This window comes from Bombina bombina, chromosome 2 (genome assembly GCF_027579735.1).
Source record: "Bombina bombina isolate aBomBom1 chromosome 2, aBomBom1.pri, whole genome shotgun sequence".
In the NCBI taxonomy this organism is placed as follows: Eukaryota; Metazoa; Chordata; class Amphibia; order Anura; family Bombinatoridae; genus Bombina; species Bombina bombina.
In genome coordinates this window covers 1430510676-1430531870 of record NC_069500.1, presented here as the reverse complement: position 1 = coordinate 1430531870, position 21195 = coordinate 1430510676, and the positions used below count along the sequence as shown (strand labels likewise).

General features: G+C 36.9%; 1 protein-coding gene across 1 annotated transcript in view; it reads right to left on the bottom strand.

The window, feature by feature from the left end:
• Positions 1–3941: 3941 nt before the first annotated feature.
• LOC128647602 (vomeronasal type-2 receptor 26-like) overlaps positions 3942–21195 on the bottom strand; it is a 264129-nt gene continuing 246875 nt past the window's right edge. The window contains exons 6-7 of the mRNA XM_053700358.1: positions 18432–18555; positions 3942–4917 (exon numbers count right to left, since the gene is read on the bottom strand). Coding sequence (XP_053556333.1) covers positions 4010–4917; positions 18432–18555 — 1032 coding nt within the window. The 3' untranslated portion in view covers positions 3942–4009. The remainder of the gene's footprint in view (positions 4918–18431; positions 18556–21195) is intronic.

Genomic DNA, 21195 nt, shown 5'->3' with positions numbered 1-21195 from the left:
AATATAATAGTGTATTATCTAATGTAACACCTTAATGGTACATATGTATATTTAAAAGAATAGAACTACAAAACACCATTAGAGGTACCATATTGATTAAGAGGCACTTTGTATTACGTGTAACCGTACTAAACATTTACACTAATATTTCACAGTACTGCATACTAATTAACTATTAAGGGCTGAAATTCCGGATTAGGGGATTCTCACCCCTTTTTTTAAACAAATTTTATCACCCACGCTGTACTTGATACCCCTGACATCATCTGTGTTTTTAATTTAGTATTTTTGTCTGTTTGTGGTCTACTACATTGTTTTATTGAGCATCCTAATAAAGGTTATATTTTAATTGTATCCAGTTATGGTTAAGACCGTTTTCTTTCCCCCTTCTTCCCTGATTCCAACCCTTCCATTCTTAGGCCAGAGTGCTCTCCAAGTGTACATTATTTTTAATCCTTGGATTGAAAATTTCTTTGTCTTTCAGTACCAGAAAGTACACAGCACCTCACTCTGTTAATCATTAATATAAAGATACATAATTTATATACAGAGTATCCTAAGTAATACCCTTAGTAGTGCCATTAGTCCTGTTTTTTTCGTATATTACACTTATTAACCCCTAATCTGCCGCCCCCGACATCGTCGCCACCTGCATTTTATTATTAACTCCTAATCTGCCGCTCCGGACACCGCCGCCACCTACATTATACCTATGAACCCCTAATCTGCTGCCCCCAACATCGCCGACACCTACATTATATTTATTAACCCCTACTCTGCCGCCCCCAATGTCGCCGGAAATCTACCTACAATGAATAACCCCTAATCTGCCACCCACAACGTTGCCGCCACTATAATAAAGTTATTAACCCCTAAACCTAAGTCTAACCCTAACCCTAACACCCCCCTAATTTAAATATAATTTAAAATAATCTAAATAAAATTACTACAATTAAATAAATTAATCCTATTTAAAACTAAATACTTACCTATAAAATAAACCATAAGATAGCTACAATATAACTAATAGTTACATTGTATCTATCTCAGGGTTTATTTTTATTTTACATGCAACTTTGTATTTATTTTAACTAGGTACAATAGTTATTAAATAGTTATTAACTATTTAATAGCTACCTAGCTAAAATAATTTCAAAAGCACGTGTAAAATAAAACCTAACCTAAGTTACAATTACACCTAACACTACACTATAATTAAATTAAATCCCTAAACTAAATTCAATTAAATACAATTAAATAAAATAAACTAAAGTACAAAAAACCCCCACTAAATTACAGAAAATAAAAAAATAATTACATTTTTTTAAACTAATTGCACCTAATCTAATCCCCCTAATAAAATTAAAAGCCCCCCCAAAATAATAAAAATCCCTACCCTATACTAAATTACAAATATCCCTTAAAAGGACTTTTTACGGGGCATTGCCCCAAAGTAATCAGCTCTTTTACTTGTAAAAAAAATACAATACCCCCCCAACATTAAAACCCACCACCCACACACCCAACCCTACTCTAAAACTCACCCAATCCCCCCTTTATAAAACCTAACACTAAACCCCTTGAAGATCACCCTACCTTGAGACATCTTCACCCAACCGGGCACAAGTGGTCCTCCAGATGGGCAGAAGTCTTCATCCTATCCGGGCAGAAGAGGAACTCCAGACGGGTAGAAGTCTTCATCCTATCTAGGCAGAAGAGGACCTCCAGACGGGCAGAAGTCTTCATCCAGATGGCATCTTCTATCTTCATCCATCCGGAGCAGAGCGGGTCCATCTTGAAGCCATCCGCCGCGGAGCATCCTCTTCCTCCGACGACTCCCGACGAATGAAGGTTCCTTTAAATGATGTCATCCAAGATGGCGTCCCTTGAATTCAGATTGGCTGATAGGATTCTATCAGCCAATTGGAATTAAGGTAGGAAAAATCCTATTGGCTGATTGGAACAGCCAATAGAATGCAAGCTCAATCCTATTGGCTGATTGGATCAGCCAATAGGATTGACCTTCAATTCTATTGGCTGATTGCATCAGCCAATAGGATTTTTCCTACCTTAATTCTGATTGGCTGATAGAATCCTATCAGCCAATTGGAATTCAAGGGACACCATCTTGGATGATATCATTTAAAGGAACCTTCATTCGTCGGGAGTCGTCGGAAGTAGAGAATGCTCCGCATTGGTTGGCTTCAAGATGGACCCGCTCCGCTCTGGAAGGATGAAGATAGAAGATGCCATCTGGATGAAGACTTCTGCCCGTCTGGAGGTCCTCTTCTGCCCGGATAGGATGAAGACTTCTGCCTATCTGGAGGACCACTTGTGCCCGGTTGGGTTAAGACGTCTCAAGGTAGGGTGATCTTAAAGGGGTTAGTGTTAGGTTTTAGTAAGGGGGGATTGGGTGGGTTTTAGAGTAGGGTTGGGTGTGTCAGTGGTGGGTTTTAATGTTGGGGGTGGTATTGTATTTTTTTTTTTACAGGTAAAAGAGCTGATTACTTTGGGGCAATGCCCTGCAAAAAGCCCTTTTAAGGGCTATTTGTAATTTAGTATAGGGTAGGGATTTTTATTATTTTGGAGGGCTTTTTTTTATTAGGGGGATTAGATTAGGTGTACTTAGTTTAAAAAACTTGTAAATATTTTATTATTTTCTGTAATTTAGTGGGGTTTTTTTGTACTTTAGTTTATTTAATTTAATTGTAATTAATTGTAGTTAATGTAGGTAATTATTTAATTATAGTGTAGTGTTAAGTGAAATTGTAACTTAGGTTAGGGTTTATTTTACAGGTAAATTTGTACTTATTTTAGCTAGGTAGCTATTAAATAGTTAATAACTATTTAATAACTATTCTACCTAGCTAAAATAAATACAAAGTTGCCTGTAAAATAAAAATAAACCCTGAGATAGCTACAATGTAACTATTAGTTATATTGTAGCTAACTTAGGGTTTATTTTATAGGTAAGTATTTAGTTTTAAATAGGAATAATTTAGTTAATTGTAGTAATTTTATTTAGATTTATTTAAATTATATTTAAGTTAGGGGTGGTGGCGACGTTGGGGGCGGCAGATTAGGGGTAATAAATGTAGGTAGGTTGCGGCGATGTTAGGGATGGCAGATTAGGGGTTAATAAAATTTAAATAATGTTTGCGAGGTGGGAGTGTGGCGGTTTAGGGGTTAATATATTTATTAAAGTGGCAGCGATGACCGGTCGACAGATTAGGGGTTAAAAATGTTAGTTAAGTGTTTGCGATGTGGGGGGCTCGGTTTAGGGGTTAATAGGTAGTTTATGGGTGTTAGTGTACTTTTTAGCACTTTAGTTAAGAGTTTTATGTCACAGCGTTAGCCCATAAAACTCTTAACTACTGACTTTTAAATGCGGTAACAGTCTTCACAGGAGAGGCTGTACCGCTCACTTTTTCCAAGACTCGTAATACCGGTGTTAGGAAAATCCCATTGAAAAGATAGGATACACAATTGACGTAAGGGGATTTGCGGTATGCTCGAGTCGCGGAAAAAAAGTGAGCGGTAGACCTGTACCTGCAAGACTCATAATACCACCGGGCATTAAAAAGCAGTGTTAGGACCTCTCAATGCTGCTTTTTAAGGCTAACGCAAGACTTGTTAATCAACCTGACTGGGGTAATGACCATTAAATAGGGCTACACATGTCCTAAGGGCTAAGCAGCTAAGAAGTCAGTGTCAAAGCGTTGGTTTACTTCTTTGGTAGTGTGGATTTTTGTGTGTAGGTTATGTAACCTGCCTCTGCTTTATTACCACTAGTTTTGTGCTGTTTTCTATTTATAGTTCACAGTTGTCAACATCCATACATTGTGATGTTCCTTGTCTTGTGCTTGTAAAATATAAGTATGGTATATAATGTTTAATATATTACTACAGCTATCAAATTATTTAATATTTTGATAACATAATCATTTGAAGTTCAACATTTTATTGATTATATTCTGTGACAATTGATATAATTCACAATGCTATAAAATCATTTCTTACTGTTCCTAAGCAAATTGTTTCTTGAGTTAAGTTCAGGTCTAAACAAGATAATGAAACATTTTGGGAAAAATATACAGCCTAGAAGTGCAGTATTAGAAACCTGTATGGCAAATATATTCACAGCCACCATTCGCTTTCCCTTTGTGCTGAGATACGCCGGGATCATGGCAATCCACACACTGCAGAACACCAACATGCTGAAGGTGATGAACTTTGCTTCATTAAAGCTGTCCGGTAGTTTCCTGGTATAGAAAGCTGTGATGAAACTAGCAGCTGCCAGAAGAAACATATATCCCAGGACGGAGTAAAAAGCAAGTGTAGATCCCTCATTACATTGTATGATAATCTTTCCAGGCTCAGAGTGCATGTTATACTCCTGGTAAGGTGGTGATATTGTCAACCAAACCACACAAATTATAACCTGGATGGTTGACAAAAGTATGACTACTGAATTGGTCAGCTTGGTGCTTGCTAATTTTGTCCAACTGCTGCCAGGTTTGCTAGCTTTGAAAGCAATGCCAACCATAATTGTCTTGGCCAGCAAAGAAGACATAGCTACTGAGAAGTTAATTCCAGATGAGATCTGACGGAGGATACAAGTTATATCCACAGGACGGCCAAGGAACAAAAACACACAGAGGTAGCTCAGCATGATAGAGACAAGGAGAACGAAGCTAAGATTACGATTATTTGCTTTGACTATAGGAGTATCAAGGAACCAAATAATGACTCCAAAAACAAGGATGGTTAATAAAGTCAAGGAAACTGACATAAAGGAAAAAAGAATGGCGGTAGTGTCATTTGTGTAAGATAAAAATTCTATAATCTTAGGGATGCATTTATCGTTCTTCTCATTTGGCCATTCATCATCAGGACATTTCTGACAATTTTCACTATCTGTAAGACAATCAGAAAATGCGCAGTAAATTATTTCAGTGATGCTATTGAACTAATAAACAATTGGAAACTGCATTGTTAGGAGTGCAATTATGCCCAGAAATTAAAAAAAGACTGTGTACATTTGACCAGTAATTTGTGATAATATTATTAATGAATTGGAAGATACTACTTATTATATAAATACTTGTTCATCTCTTCTATTAAGACTTATTGCTGAGTTAAATTATATATATAGGTTCAGCCTGCATTTATTTTTAATAAACTGTTTCATTAGAACTTCTTGGGGTTTTTGATGCAATTTAATTAAAGGTCTGCAAGCAAGAGCGGTAGATGATGAGCATTAATACAGGAGACATGACTTGTGGATGTTGAGGGTGGGGGACCTAAGCTGATTGATGAGGATGCTTGTGTGTCTGAGGTAGATATCTTGCAACTAAGCATTGAAAGTTAATGTGCTAGGGATATGGAAGCTTATATGCTGCTTAATTTAAGTAGGTTATACAAATTAGCTGATGGTCTGCATATATGGGGGCCCATTTATCAAGCTCCGTATGGAGCTTGTGGGCCCGTGTTTCTGGCGAGTCTGAAGACTCGCCAGAAACAGCAGTTATGAAGCAGCAGTCTAAAGCATGCAAAAAAGCAATCAAATTAGCCAAAATTGAAAATGAAAAATTAATTGCCAAGGATTCTAAGTCTAACCCTAAAAGGTTCTTTAAGTACATAAATAGCAAAAAATCTAAGAAGGATAATATAGGTACATTAAAATGTGTGGAGGGTAGCATGATAAATAATGACAGGGAAAAGGCTGAGGTACTAAACCAGTTTTTTTCTTCAGTATACACAAGAGAGTAACCATTGAATGATACTTTGGAACAGAATAGAACATGCCAGTCCATACCACTAACTGGGTTTTGTTTAGAGGATATCAGGAAAAAACTAAAAAATATTAAGGTAAATAAAACTCCAGGCCCAGATGGAATACACCCAAGGGTGTTAAGTGAACTTAGCACTGTTATAGACAAACCTTTACTCTTAATTTTTCAAGACTCATTATCCTCAGGCATGGTACCCCAGGATTGGCGTAAAGCTGATGTGGTGCCACTCTTCAAAAAGGGAAGCAGGGATGATCCAGGAAGCTATAGACCAGTTAGTCTGACATCAATAGTGGGGAAGATATTTGAAGGGATTATAAGGGATTATATTGATGAGCATATTCGTGTAAACAAGATTATGAGTTCTAATCAGCATGGCTTTAGGAGAAATAGATCATGTCAAACTAATCTAATTAGATTCTACGAGGAAGTAAGTAAAAATATAGATAAAGGGGAATCAGTTGATGTGATATACTTAGATTTTGCAAAGGCATTTGATACAGTGCCACATGAGAGATTAATGCACAAAATTAAGGGACTGGGAATAGCTGAAAATGTTAGCTCATGGATAAATAACTGGATAAAAGATAGGGAGCAACGAGTAGCAGTAAATGGATCATACTCAGATTGGACAAAGGTAATCAGTGGCGTCCCCCAGGGATCAGTACTGGGCCCTGTTCTTTTTAATATTTTTATAAATGACTTGGAGCAAGGATTAAATAGCGACATCTCTATTTTTGCAGATGATACTAAGTTAAGTAAGGTCATTAGGTCAGAGCAGGATGAACTCTCTTTGCAAAGGGATTTGCTAAAATTAGAACTATGGGCAAGTGAATGGAAAATGAGATTTAATACGGAAAAATGTAAGGTTCTACATTTTGGAAGTAAAAATAAGCAGGCTATGTATTTTTTAAATGGGACAAGACTTAGCCAAACACAGGAGGAAAGGGATTTGGGAGTAGTAATAGATAACAAGCTAAAGATGAGTGCACAATGCAGGGCAGCGGCTTCAAAGGCTAATAAGATACTAGCATGTATTAAAAGAGGCATTGATTCAAGGGAGGAAAGCATAATTCTGTCATTATATAAAGCCCTGGTAAGACCTCACCTTGAGTTTGGAGTGCAGTTCTGGGGACCGATTGCTAAAAAAGATATTGCAGAACTAGAAAAAGTTCAGAGAAGGGCCACAAAGCTAATAAGGGGATTGGAGAAATTAACCTATGAGGAGAGGCTAGCCAAACTGGGTCTGTTCTCTTTAGAAAAAAGGCGCTTGAGAGGTGACATGATTACTTTATATAAATATATTCAAGGCCCATATACAGAGATGGCAGAAGCTCTTTTTATTCCAAGAAAATTGGTTCTGACAAGAGGTCATAATTTAAGGTTGGAGGAAAGGAGATTTAATCTCCTGCAACGGAAACGTTTTTTCACTGTAAGAGCAATAAAATTGTGGAACTCATTACCAAAGGAGGTAGTGAATGCCAATACCATAGATACATTTAAAAATAGTCTGGATAAATTTCTGTATATAAACAAAATTCATGGATATGATTGCTAGTATTAAATGGGTCACATTTTAATGGGGTTATTTAAGCTTAACTGGAGCTTTTTGTAAGTATTTTAGATTTGTATAGGTTGAACTCGATGGACTTCAGTCTTTTTTCAACCTTATCTACTATGTTACTATGTTACTATGTTACTAATTTAAAGAAAAACAAATATATACTAATGAGCCGCACAAATACTGACCATTCTACACAGAGCCCAAGGCCGTGCTAATAGGAGGATTTATTTATTTGTTTATAATATGTTTTTCTAGTAAGAAATACATTTCTCTGATTTTCAAGTCTGTCCTGGGATATGCCAGCAATTCATTACATATTGTACAAATAGTTACGTTTTTACACAGTAATACACAGACACAAGGTAGGTCTTTTCATAATTAACATTATTTACAGAGATTTTTATTTTCATTCTGGGAGGTTATTACACAGTTGAGGAGCACCAAATGAAAACGCTGACTGACCAGCTTCCTTGGAGATGGAGAGTATAGTGGAAGAAGAGGACATTATGTTATAGGAGGATTTATGAGCAGGGATGAGCATACTGCTCAGGTAGCATGTGTGCTTCTCAGGAAAGTGGTTATAGACAAGGCAAGAGAGGTGAAGAAGTCATCTAGAGTCAAGTGAGAGCCAGCTTAGTTCTTTTAAAATATCACAATGATTAGTTTTGTAACCAGATTGTAGGACAAATGTGAATTACAAGTTATAGAGAGTTGTACATTTACTGAGATGGATCTGAGGCGTAGACACATACACAACATCCCCATAATCAATTGCCGGGATCAGCATTTGTTGTACAATACGTTTCCTACCCTCACGATTAAGATTTTTAAAAAGGCCTCATATTTTAGGGAACAGTTTGGACAATAGTTTGTCTGTATGAGGTTCAAATAACAGCTTAGGATCAAGTCAATAACGAGATACTTATTGGAGTTGACAGGGGCCAGCCTACAGTTTGATAATGTAATTATGTTTAACTCTGCTTTTTGATTTTTTAATTTTTGATTCATCCCATAAACAATGGTTACTGTTTTGTCAGTGTTTAGGAAAAGTTTATTTTTATGGATCCATCATTCAACCTCTAAAAAATCCTGCAGCAATACAAGCTCAAGTTGTGATATGTTTGATTTTGTAGCATACATTATAGTGTTATCTGCATACATGTGTACAGTTGTTTTTTTGCAAACTAAGGGAAGATCATTTATCTATATAGAGAACAAGAGGGGCCCTTAAATGGAACACCGTTTGAGAGAGCTTGAGGCATTGGTAGAAATAGGGACAAATTTAGATCTGTCTGAAAAGTAAGAGCAGAACCAACTTAATGATTCATCGCTTAATCCTGAGGCTTTGAGCCTGCAGTGTCAAAGGTCTTTGCAAAGTCAAGGAAAATAGCCCCATTCAGTTCACGTTTCCATTCCAATCTGAAGATCATTGGTAGCTTTTAAGAGCGATGTTACAGTAGAGTGGTTTAGGCAAAAGCCAGATTGGAATGGGGTAGGGAAGCTCGCCTCTTGGTAAAACCTGCACAGTTAGCGATTTCTCCAATATCTTGGACAACACAGGGAGTAAGGAAATAGGCCTTTAGTTTGAGACTATGGTTTTATCTTCATTTTTGTGGACAGAAACAAACCTTGTTTTTTTTCAAGCCTTAGGGATATAGCTAGACATCAAGGTGGTGTAAGGATGCAATAGGAAGGGCAGTATTTGGTGCACTGAGCTTTAGGAGCATAGTGGTTAAGTGGTCAGGTCCAGATTGAGATCTTAGTTCTAGATTTGGAAATGCTCCACTATCTCATTAGTGGATATGGGTATGAAACTAAACTTATTAGTACTGTCAGTTGGGAGAAGAGTTGCTGAATCTAGGATATTAACCTCTTTTTTATCCTCTTTTTTACATTTAGCAATCAGGGAGGTGGCACATTGTCAAAATGAGTTTACAAAGGCTATGGGGAACTTTAGTATCTCAGTATCTGTTTTTATGCTTGTGGGTGGAGTGTGGTTAGGGGTTTATAGATGCTTTTAATCACACTCAAGAAGTTGGCCGGATTTGATAGATTGCTGTTCAGCTCGTCTGAAAAATAAAGGGCTTTAGATAGCCTGGTTTGTCTAGTTCATGTGCTACACAGTTGTTTATAAGCAACAAGGTCATCTCAGGAGCTTGTTTGTGTATATTTGAACCATAAGAAGTCCCTATATTAGAATAGCTCAAGGAGGTCCAAAGAGATCCAAGGCAGATGTGTTCCTTTAATTCTAAGCTTCTGGAGCAGAGCATGGACATTACAGACCTGCTGGAACTCAGAGTAGAAATCTATTGCCAAGTCATGATCAGGTATTAGGGCTAATCTGTGCCACGGTATAATGCAAAGGTCAGTTAGGATGTCCTGGGGGTTAAAGGTCTGAAATGACCTAGCTGGGAGGATTTTAGTAGTTGATTTAATGGACTTTATTTTATGGACACTGTAAATAAGGGAGTGGTCACTAAATACATTTGGTACAAGTGTCCAGTCCAGGAGAGAATGGTTGGAGTATATATGATTTAAATGAGTGGGTGCGGATATTAATTGTGTGAGATTACTTGGAAGACGGAGTAGAATGTATTGTTTTTTGGGATCTAACCAGTTAAAATTGAAGTCACCAAGAACCAGCAATTTTTAAAAGTTTTGCAATTTACTTCTAATACAAATGTGCTTTATTCTCTTGTATTCGTTGTTGAGGATACAATTATGCACTGCTAGGAATTAGCTGAAAGCCAATGGCAGGATGCATATATGTGCAGCCACCAATCAGCAACTTCAGTGCCTACCCATGTATGCTTTGTCAGAATAGGGATTGTAGGTGTAGGAATATGGGTTACTCAGGTGTTGACTCACCTTTGTTGCCTAGGGGTTATTATTAGAATAATGGACAAGCTTCCTTCTTCTTTAGAAATAAAGGTTTATTTCAGTGAGACAGCAAGGCAAGCTGTTCCATTGGGTCACAAGCAGATAACTGTACAGCATGGTGGTGCCATTGTCATGTAACAACATACAGAGTTATATAGGCAAAAATGGTTACACAAATGACATCAAATACATGTGTACAAATGGTTACACAAATAACATCACACACACATATGCACAAATGGTTACACAAATGACATCACACACACATGATATCACACACAAATGACATCACACACACATGTTCACAAAAGGCTACACAAATGACATCACATACATGTGCAGAAATGGTTAAACAAATGACATCACACACCAATGTGCAGAAATTGTTACACAAATGACATCACACACAAATGTGCAGAAATGGTTACACAAATGACATCACACACAAATGACATCACACACAAATGTGCAGAAATAGTTACACAAATGACATCACACACATGTACAGAAATGGTTACACAAATTACATCAAACACACAGATGCAGAAAAGGTTACACAAATGGCATCACAAACACATGTGCAGAATTGGTTACACAAATGACATCACACACACACATGTGCAGAAATGGTTACACAAATTACATCACACACATGTGTACAAATGGTTAAACAAATGACATCACACACAAACATGTGCACAAATGGATACAGAATTGACATCACACAGAAATGTGCAGAAATGGTTAAACAAATGACATCACACACACATGACATCACACACATGTGCAGAAATGGTTAAACATATGACAACACACAAATGAGATCACACACAAATGTGCAGAAATGATTACACATATGACATCACACACAAATTATGACATCACAAACACATGTGGAGAAATGGCTACACAAATGACATAACACTCAAATTACATCACACACACACATGACATCACACACACACATGATATCACACACCCACGACATAACACACAAATGACATCACACACAAATGACATCACAAACAAATGTGCAGAAATGGTTACACAAATGACATCACACACAAATGACATCACAAACAAATGTGCAGAAATGGTTACACAAATGACATCACACACAAATCACAACACACACAAATGACATCACACACAAATGACAACACACACAAATGACATCACACACAAATGACATCACACACAAATGTGTATAAATAGAAGATAGTAATATTTGCTTTGTGTATAAAATATCATACCACACGATACAAGTACTAAATAGGAAGATAAACCAATCTACAGATATTCTTGGGTTTATCAGATCTCACTCACTGTTTCTTGTTTCAGTTACAACAAATTACAACAGATGTTTCTGTAAATAGCAGATGCTGTCTCCTGACTGGCTATAGTGGCACACAGCAAATGTTAGCAAATGCTTGGTCAGCTGTTGTTCACCTTCAGCCAGCCTTCAGTTCAACTGGAATTGCAAAATATTTATTATGTCACATTATATACAACTGCTCTTTATCCCACATGCTTTCAACAAAGAATACAAAGAGAATAAAATGAATTAGATAATTGAAATAAATTGGAAAGTTATTTAAAATCGCAAGCTCTATATGAATAATAATGAAAAAAAATGGGTTTCACGTCCCTTTAAGAATAGGATCAGAGTTACACTGGGGAAAAACATAATTTATGTAAGAACTTACCTGATAAATTCATTTCTTTCATATTGGCAAGAGTCCATGAGCTAGTGACGTATGGGATATACATTCCTACCAGGAGGGGCAAAGTTTCCCAAACCTCAAAATGCCTATAAATACACCCCTCACCACACCCACAATTCAGTTTAACGAATAGCCAAGAAGTGGGGTGATAAAAAAGTGCGAAAGCATATAAAATAAGGAATTGGAATAATTGTGCTTTATACAAAAATCATAACCACCCCAAAAAAAGGGCGGGCCTCATGGACTCTTGCTAATATGAAAGAAATGAATTTATCAGGTAAGTTCTTACATAAATTATGTTTTCTTTCATGTAATTAGCAAGAGTCCATGAGCTAGTGACGTATGGTATAATGATTACCCAAGATGTGGATCTTTCCACGCAAGAGTCACTAGAGAGGGAGGGATAAAATAAAGACAGCCAATTCCTGGTGAAAATAATCCACACCCAAAATAAAGTTTAATGAAAAACATAAGCAGAAGATTCAAACTGAAACCGCTGCCTGAAGTACTTTTCTACCAAAAACTGCTTCAGAAGAAGAAAATACATCAAAATGGTAGAATTTAGTAAAAGTATGCAAAGAGGACCAAGTTGCTGCTTTGCAAATCTGATCAATCGAAGCTTCATTCCTAAACGCCCAGGAAGTAGAAACTGACCTAGTAGAATGAGCTGTAATCCTTTGAGGCGGAGATTTACCCGACTCAACATAGGCAAGATGAATTAAAGATTTCAACCAAGATGCCAAAGAAATGGCAGAAGCTTTCTGGCCTTTTCTAGAACCAGAAAAGATAACAAATAAACTAGAAGTCTTTTGGAAAGACTTAGTAGCTTCAACATAATATTTCAAAGCTCTAACAACATCCAAAGAATGCAATGATTTCTCCTTAGAATTCTTAGGATTAGGACATAATGAAGGAACCACAATTTCCCTACTAATGTTGTTAGAATTCACAACTTTAGGTAAAAATTCAAAAGAAGTTCGCAACACTGCCTTATCCTGATGAAAAATCAGAAAAGGAGACTCACAAGAAAGAGCAGATAATTCAGAAACTCTTCTGGCAGAAGAGATTGCCAAAAGGAACAAAACTTTCCAAGAAAGTAATTTAATGTCCAATGAATGCATAGGTTCAAACGGAGGAGCTTGAAGAGCCCCCAGAACCAAATTCAAACTCCAAGGAGGAGAAATTGACTTAATGACAGGTTTTATACGAACCAAAGCTTGTACAAAACAATGAATATCAGGAAGATTAGCAATCTTTCTGTGAAAAAGAACAGAAAGAGCAGAGATTTGTCTTTTCAAAGAACTTGCGGATAAACCTTTATCTAAACCATCCTGAAGAAACTGTAAAATTCTCGGAATTCTAAAAGAATGCCAAGAAAAATGATGAGAAAGACACCAAGAAATATAAGTCTTCCAGACTCTATAATATACCTCTCTGGATACAGATTTACGAGCCTGTAACATAGTATTAATCACAGAGTCAGAGAAACCTCTTTGACCAAGAATCAAGCGTTCAATCTCCATACCTTTAAATTTAAGGATTTGAGATCCTGATGGAAAAAAGGACCTTGCGACAGAAGGTCTGGTCGTAGCGGAAGAGTCCACGGATGGCAAGAGGCCATCCGGACAAGATCCGCATACCAAAACCTGTGAGGCCATGCCGGAGCTACCAGCAGAACAAACGAACATTCCTTCAGAATCTTGGAGATTACTCTTGGAAGAAGAACTAGAGGCGGAAAGATATAAGCAGGATGATACTTCCAAGGAAGTGATAATGCATCCACTGCTTCCGCCTGAGGATCCCGGGATCTGGACAGATACCTGGGAAGTTTCTTGTTTAGATGAGACGCCATCAGATCTATTTCTGGAAGCTCCCACATTTGAACAATCTGAAGAAATACCTCTGGGTGAAGAGACCATTCGCCCGGATGCAACGTTTTTTGCGACTGAGATAATCCGCTTCCCAATTGTCTATACCTGGGATATGAACCGCAGAGATTAGACAGGAGCTGGATTCCGCCCAAACCAGAATTCGAGATACTTCTTTCATAGCCAGAGGACTGTGAGTCCCTCCTTGATGATTGATGTATGCCACAGTAGTGACATTGTCTGTCTGAAAACAAATGAACGATTCTCTCTTCAGAAGAGGCCAAGACTGAACAGCTCTGAAAATTGCACGAAGTTCCAAAATATTGATCGGCAATCTCACCTCCTGAGATTCCCAAACTCCTTGTGCCGTCAGAGATCCCCACACAGCTCCCCAACCTGTAAGACTTGCATCTGTTGAAATTACAGTCCAGGTCGGAAGCACAAAAGAAGCCCCCTGAATTAAACGATGGTGGTCTGTCCACCACGTTAGAGAGTGTCGTACAATCGGTTTTAAAGATATTAATTGAGATATCTTTGTGTAATCCTTGCACCATTGATTCAGCATACAGAGCTGAAGAGGTCGCATGTGAAAACAAGCAAAGGGGATCGCGTCCGATGCAGCAGTCATAAGACCTAGAATTTCCATGCATAAGGCTACCGAAGGGAATGATTGTGACTGAAGGTTTCGACAAGCTGAAATCAATTTTAGACGTCTCTTGTCTGTTAAAGACAGAGTCATGGACACTGAATCTATCTGGAAACCCAGAAAGGTTACCCTTGTCTGAGGAATCAATGAACTTTTTGGTGAATTGATCCTCCAACCATGATCTTGAAGAAACAACACAAGTCGATTCGTATGAGATTCTGCTAAATGTAAAGACTGAGCAAGTACCAAGATATCGTCCAAATAAGGAAATACCACAATACCCTGTTCTCTGATTACAGACAGAAGGGCACCGAGAACCTTTGTAAAAATTCTTGGAGCTGTAGTTAGGCCAAACGGCAGAGCCACAAACTGGTAATGCTTGTCCAGAAAAGAGAATCTCAGGAACTGATAATGATCTGGATGAATCAGAATATGCAGATATGCATCCTGTAAATCTATTGTGGACATAAAATGCCCTTGCTGAACAAAAGGCAAGATAGTCCTTACAGTTACCATTTTGAACGTTGGTATCCTTACATAACGATTCAATATTTTTAGATCCAGAACTGATCTGAAGGAATTCTCCTTCTTTGGTACAATGAAGAGATTTGAATAAAACCCCATCCCCTGTTCCAGAACTGGAACTGGCATAATTACTCCAGCCAACTCTAGATCTGAAACACAATTCAGAAATGCTTGAGCTTTCACTGGATTTACTGGGACACGGGAAAGAAAAAATCTCTTTGCAGGAGGTCTCATCTTGAAACCAATTCTGTATCCTTCTGAAACAATGTTCTGAATCCAAAGATTGTGAACAGAATTGATCCAAATTTCTTTGAAAAAACGTAACCTGCCCCCTACCAGCTGAGCTGGAATGAGGGCCGCACCTTCATGTGGACTTAGAAGCAGGCTTTGCCTTTCTAGAAGGCTTGGATTTATTCCAGACTGGAGATGGTTTCCAAACTGAAACTGCTCCTGAGGATGAAGGATCAGGCTTTTGTTCTTTGTTGAAACGAAAGGAACGAAAACGATTATTAGCCCTGTTTTTACCCTTAGATTTTTTATCCTGTGGTAAAAAAGTTCCTTTCCCACCAGTAACAGTTGAGATAATGGAATCCAACTGAGAACCAAATAATTTGTTACCCTGGAAAGAAATGGAAAGTAGAGTTGATTTAGAAGCCATATCAGCATTCCAAGTTTTAAGCCATAAAGCTCTTCTAGCTAAAATAGCTAGAGACATAAACCTGACATCAACTCTGATAATATCAAAAATGGCATCACAGATAAAATTATTAGCATGCTGAAGAAGAATAATAATATTATGAGAATCATGATCTGTTACTTGTTGTGCTAAAGTCTCCAACCAAAAAGTTGAAGCTGCAGCAACATCAGCCAAAGATATAGCAGGTCTAAGAAGATTACCTGAACACAGATAAGCTTTTCTTAGAAAGGATTCAATTTTCCTATCTAAAGGATCTTTAAACGAAGTACCATCTGACGTAGGAATAGTAGTACGTTTAGCAAGGGTAGAAATAGCCCCATCGACTTTAGGGATTTTGTCCCAAAATTCTAATCTGTCAGACGGCACAGGATATAATTGCTTAAAACGTTTAGAAGGAGTAAATGAATTACCCAATTTATCCCATTCTCTGGAAATTACTTCAGAAATAGCATTAGGAACAGGAAAAACTTCTGGAATAACCACAGGAGATTTAAATACCTTATCTAAACGTTTAGAATTAGTATCAAGAGGACCAGAATCCTCTATTTCTAAAGCAATTAGTACTTCTTTAAGTAAAGAACGAATAAATTCCATTTTAAATAAATATGAAGATTTATCCGCATCAATCTCTGAGACAGAATCCTCTGAACCAGAAGAGTCATCAGAATCAGAATGATGATGTTCATTTAAAAATTCATCTGTAGAGAGAGAAGTTTTAAAAGATTTTTTATGTTTACTAGAAGGAGAAAAAACAGACATAGCCTTCTTGATGGATTCAGAAACAAAATCTCTTATGTTATCAGGAACATTCTGCACCTTAGATGTTGAGGGAACTGCAACAGGCAATGGTACATTACTAAAGGAAATATTATCTGCTTTAACAAGTTTGTCATGACAATTAATACAAACAACAGCCGGAGGAATAGCTACCAAAAGTTTACAGCAGATACACTTAGCTTTGGTAGTTCCAGCACTAGACAGCGATTTTCCTGAAGTATCTTCTGACTCAGATGCAACGTGAGACATCTTGCAATATGTAAGAGAAAAAACAACATATAAAGCAAAATTGATCAAATTCCTTAAATGACAGTTTCAGGAATGGGAAAAAATGCCAATAAACAAGCTTCTAGTAACCAGAAGCAAAGAAAAAATGAGACTGAAATAATGTGGAGACAAAAGCGACGCAGATATTTTTTGGCGCCAAATAATACGCCCACATTGTTTGGCGCCTAAATGCTTTTTGGCGCCAAAAATGACGCCACATCCGAAACGCCGACATTTTTGGCGCAAAAGGACGTCAAAAAATGACGCAACTTCCGGCGACACGTATGACGACGGAAACAGAAAAGATTTTTTGCGCCAAAAAAGTCCGCGCCAAGAATGACGCAATAAAATGGAGCATTTTCAGCCCCCGCGAGCCTAACAGCCCACAGGGAAAAAAAGTCAAATTTTTAAGGTAAGAAAAAATGGTTGATTCAAATGCATTATCCCAAATATGAAACTGACTGTCTGAAAATAAGGAATGTTGAACATTCTGAGTCAAGGCAAATAAATGTTTGAATACATATATTTAGAACTTTATAAATAAAGTGCCCAACCATAGCTTAGAGTGTCACAGAAAATAAGATTTACTTACCCCAGGACACTCATCTACATGTTTGTAGAAAGCCAAACCAGTACTGAAACGAAAATCAGCAGAGGTAATGGTATATAAATAAGAGTATATCGTCGATCTGAAAAGGGAGGTAAGAGATGAATCTCTACGACCGATAACAGAGAACCTATGAAATAGACCCCGTAGAAGGAGATCACTGCATTCAAATAAGCAATACTCTCCTCACATCCCTCTGACATTCACTGCACGCTGAGAGGAAAACCGGGCTCCAACTTGCTGTGGAGCGCATATCAACGTAGAATCTAGCACAAACTTACTTCACCACCTCCATAGGAGGCAAAGTTTGTAAAACTGAATTGTGGGTGTGGTGAGGGGTGTATTTATAGGCATTTTGAGGTTTGGGAAACTTTGCCCCTCCTGGTAGGAATGTATATCCCATATGTCACTAGCTCATGGACTCTTGCCAATTACATGAAAGAAAAGCAATTGTGATTTTTTTTTTAAGACCAGCCCTATTTTCCATGGAGTCCCTAGAATGCACAAATCTTATTTATTTCAAGAGGATTACTGCTACACTCCTTACACCAATACTTTTTCAGAATTAAATATATTAATTTGTAAAATAAAATACGCCATGTTGTTGTTATATAGGCACCTAAAACCTGATTTTATCTATGACTCCCTCATAGTGGTAAAATGATTATCCAGAGTGTGATCTGGAGAAGACACTCAAAATAGTGTGTCACTGTCTCACATTGTCACTTGATGAGACCCTAGAAACCATTCAAAGTAGGGCAACTAAATGGTTTAGGAAATAAACCTTCTAAGGAAATACTGTGTGACCTTATTACAAATAGCTCAGAGGAGAAAAGAAGAGAGATTATTCAGATGCATCACTTCAACAGCAGCATCACCCCTATTAGTTGTAGCTGGACAGCCCCAGCTGGCTGGTTGGTTCCCTGGTGGATAATTCCAGTCTAGAATAGGATAAATATTGCAGCTTCAGTATACAGCAATTTGCCGGATGTTTCTACAGGATACACAGTGATTGATAAAGCTTAGATCAGTGCAGGAGCTCATTTTCAGATAGAGAGAGAGAGCATTACAAGATGATGCCTACCTGTTTCATTGGAAATCTCTCCATTCTCACAAGGGACACAGTCATAGCAGCAGGCTGGCTGACCGCGTATCTGAGCTTTTCTGTAACCAGGCGGACAGTTTTCTGAGCATTTGGAGACTGGAATCTAAACAGAAAACATACATTTTAAACACAATATATTCTTTTTGTATCTGTACATAACTAATGCTGATAAGAAAAGATCCCTACAGCTATATTAATACAGAGAGACCCATTTATCACGCTCCGGATGGAGCTTGAAGGGCCGTGTTTCTGGCGAGTCTTAAGACCGCTGTTCCATAACCCTGTCCGCCTGCTCTGATGAGGCGGACAGGAATCGTTGCAATTCAACCCGATCGAATACGATCAGGTTGATTGACACCTCCCTGCTGGCGGCCAGTCAGCAGGGAGCGGCGTTGCACCAGCAGCTCTTGTGAGCGTATTGCTCTCCGCATTCAGCGAGGTCTTGCGGACCCGATCTGCACTGTCGGATCAGGTCCGCAAGACCTTTCATAATTCGTCCTCAGAGAAACAAACGTTAACCAGTTCACTGACAATTTAAAGCTTTGGGTAAGAAATTGATAACTTCAGATTTAAAGAGACATTAAGCTGAGACTCACTCACTAGTTTTGTACTATTAAATTACTAATTATATAAGGGATTTATTTTTCTACTACCTCATATAAATTCAATTGATAGACCTAAGTGTCTGTCTGTCTGTCTGTCTGTCTGTCTGTCTGTCTGTCTGTCTGTCTGTCTGTCTGTCTATCTATCTATCTATCTATCTATCTATCTATATATCTATCTATCTATCTATCATCTATCTATCTATCTATCTATCTATCATCTATCTATCTATCTATCTATCTGTTATCTATCTATCTATCTATCTATCTGTCTGTTATCTATCTATCTATCTATCTATCTATCTATCTATCTATATATCTATCTATCATCTATCTATCTATCTATCTATCTATCATCTATCTATCTATCTATCTATCTGTTATCTATCTATCTATCTATCTATCTGTCTGTTATCTATCTATCTATCTATCTATCTATCTATCTGTTATCTATCTATCTATCTATCTGGCATCTATCTATCTATCATCTATCTATCTATCTATCTATCTATTTATCTATCATCTATCTATCTATCTATCTATCTATCTATCTATCTATCTGTCATCTATCTGTCATCTATCTGTCATCTATCTATCTGTCATCTATCTAGCTGTCATCTATCTATCTATCTATCTATCTATCTATCTATCTATCTGTCATCTATATGTCTATCTATCTGTCTATCTATCTATCTGTCATCTATCTATCTATTTATCTATCATCTATCTATCTATCTATCTATCTGTCATCTATCTATCTATCTATCTATCTATCTATCTATCTATCTATCTATCTATCTATCTGTCATCTATCTGTCATCTATCTGTCATCTATGTATCTATCTATCTATCTATCTAGCTATCATCTATCTATCTATCATCTATCTATCTATCTATCTATCTATCTGTCATCTATCTATCTATCTATCTATCTATCTAACTATCTATCTATCTGTCATCTATATGTCATCTATCTATCTATCTGTCATCTATCTATCTATCTATCTGTCATCTATCTGTCATCTATCTATCTATCTATCATCTATCTATCATCTATCTATCTATCTGTCATCTATCTATCTATCTATCTATCTGTCATCTATCTGTCTATCTATCTATCTATCTATCTATCTATCTATCTATCTATCTATCTATCATCTATCTATCTATCATCTATCTATCTATCTATCTGTCATCTATCTATCTATCTATCTATCTGTCATCTATCTATCTATCTATCTATCTGTCATCTATCTGTCATCTATCTATCATCTATCTATCTATCTATCATCTATCTGTCATCTATCTATCTATCTGTCATCTATCTGTCATCTATCTATCATCTATCTATCTATCATCTATCTATCTGTCATCTATCTATCTATCTATCTATCTATCTATCTATCTATCTATCTGTCATCTATCTGTCATCTATCTATCTATCTATCTGTCATCTATCTGTCATCTATCTATCTATCTATCTGTCATCTATCTATCTATCTATCTATCTATCTATCTATCTATCTATCTATCTATCTGTCATCTATCTATCTATTTATCTACCATCTATCTATCTATCTATCTATCTATCTATCTGTCATCTATCTATCTATCTATCTATCTATCTGTCATCTATCTATCTGTCATCTATCTATCTATCTATCTATCTATCTGTCATCTATCTATCTATCTATCATCTATCTATCTATCTATCATCTATCTATCTATCTATCATCTATCTATCTATCTATCTATCTATCTATCTATCATCTATCTATTTATCTATCATCTATCTATCTATTTGTCATCTATCTATCTATTTATCTATCATCTATCTATCTATCTATCTGTCATCTATCTATCTATCTATCTATCTATCATCTATCTATCTATCTATCTATCTATCTATCTATCTATCTATCATCTATCTATCTATCTATCTATCTATCAGTCATCTATCTATCTATCTATCTATCTATCTATCTGTCATCTATCATCTATCTATCTGTCATCTATCTATCTATCATCTATCTATCTATCTATCTATCTGTCATCTATCTATCTGTCATCTATCTATCTATCTATATATCTGTCATCTATCTATCTATCATCTATCTATCTATCTATCTATCTATCTATCT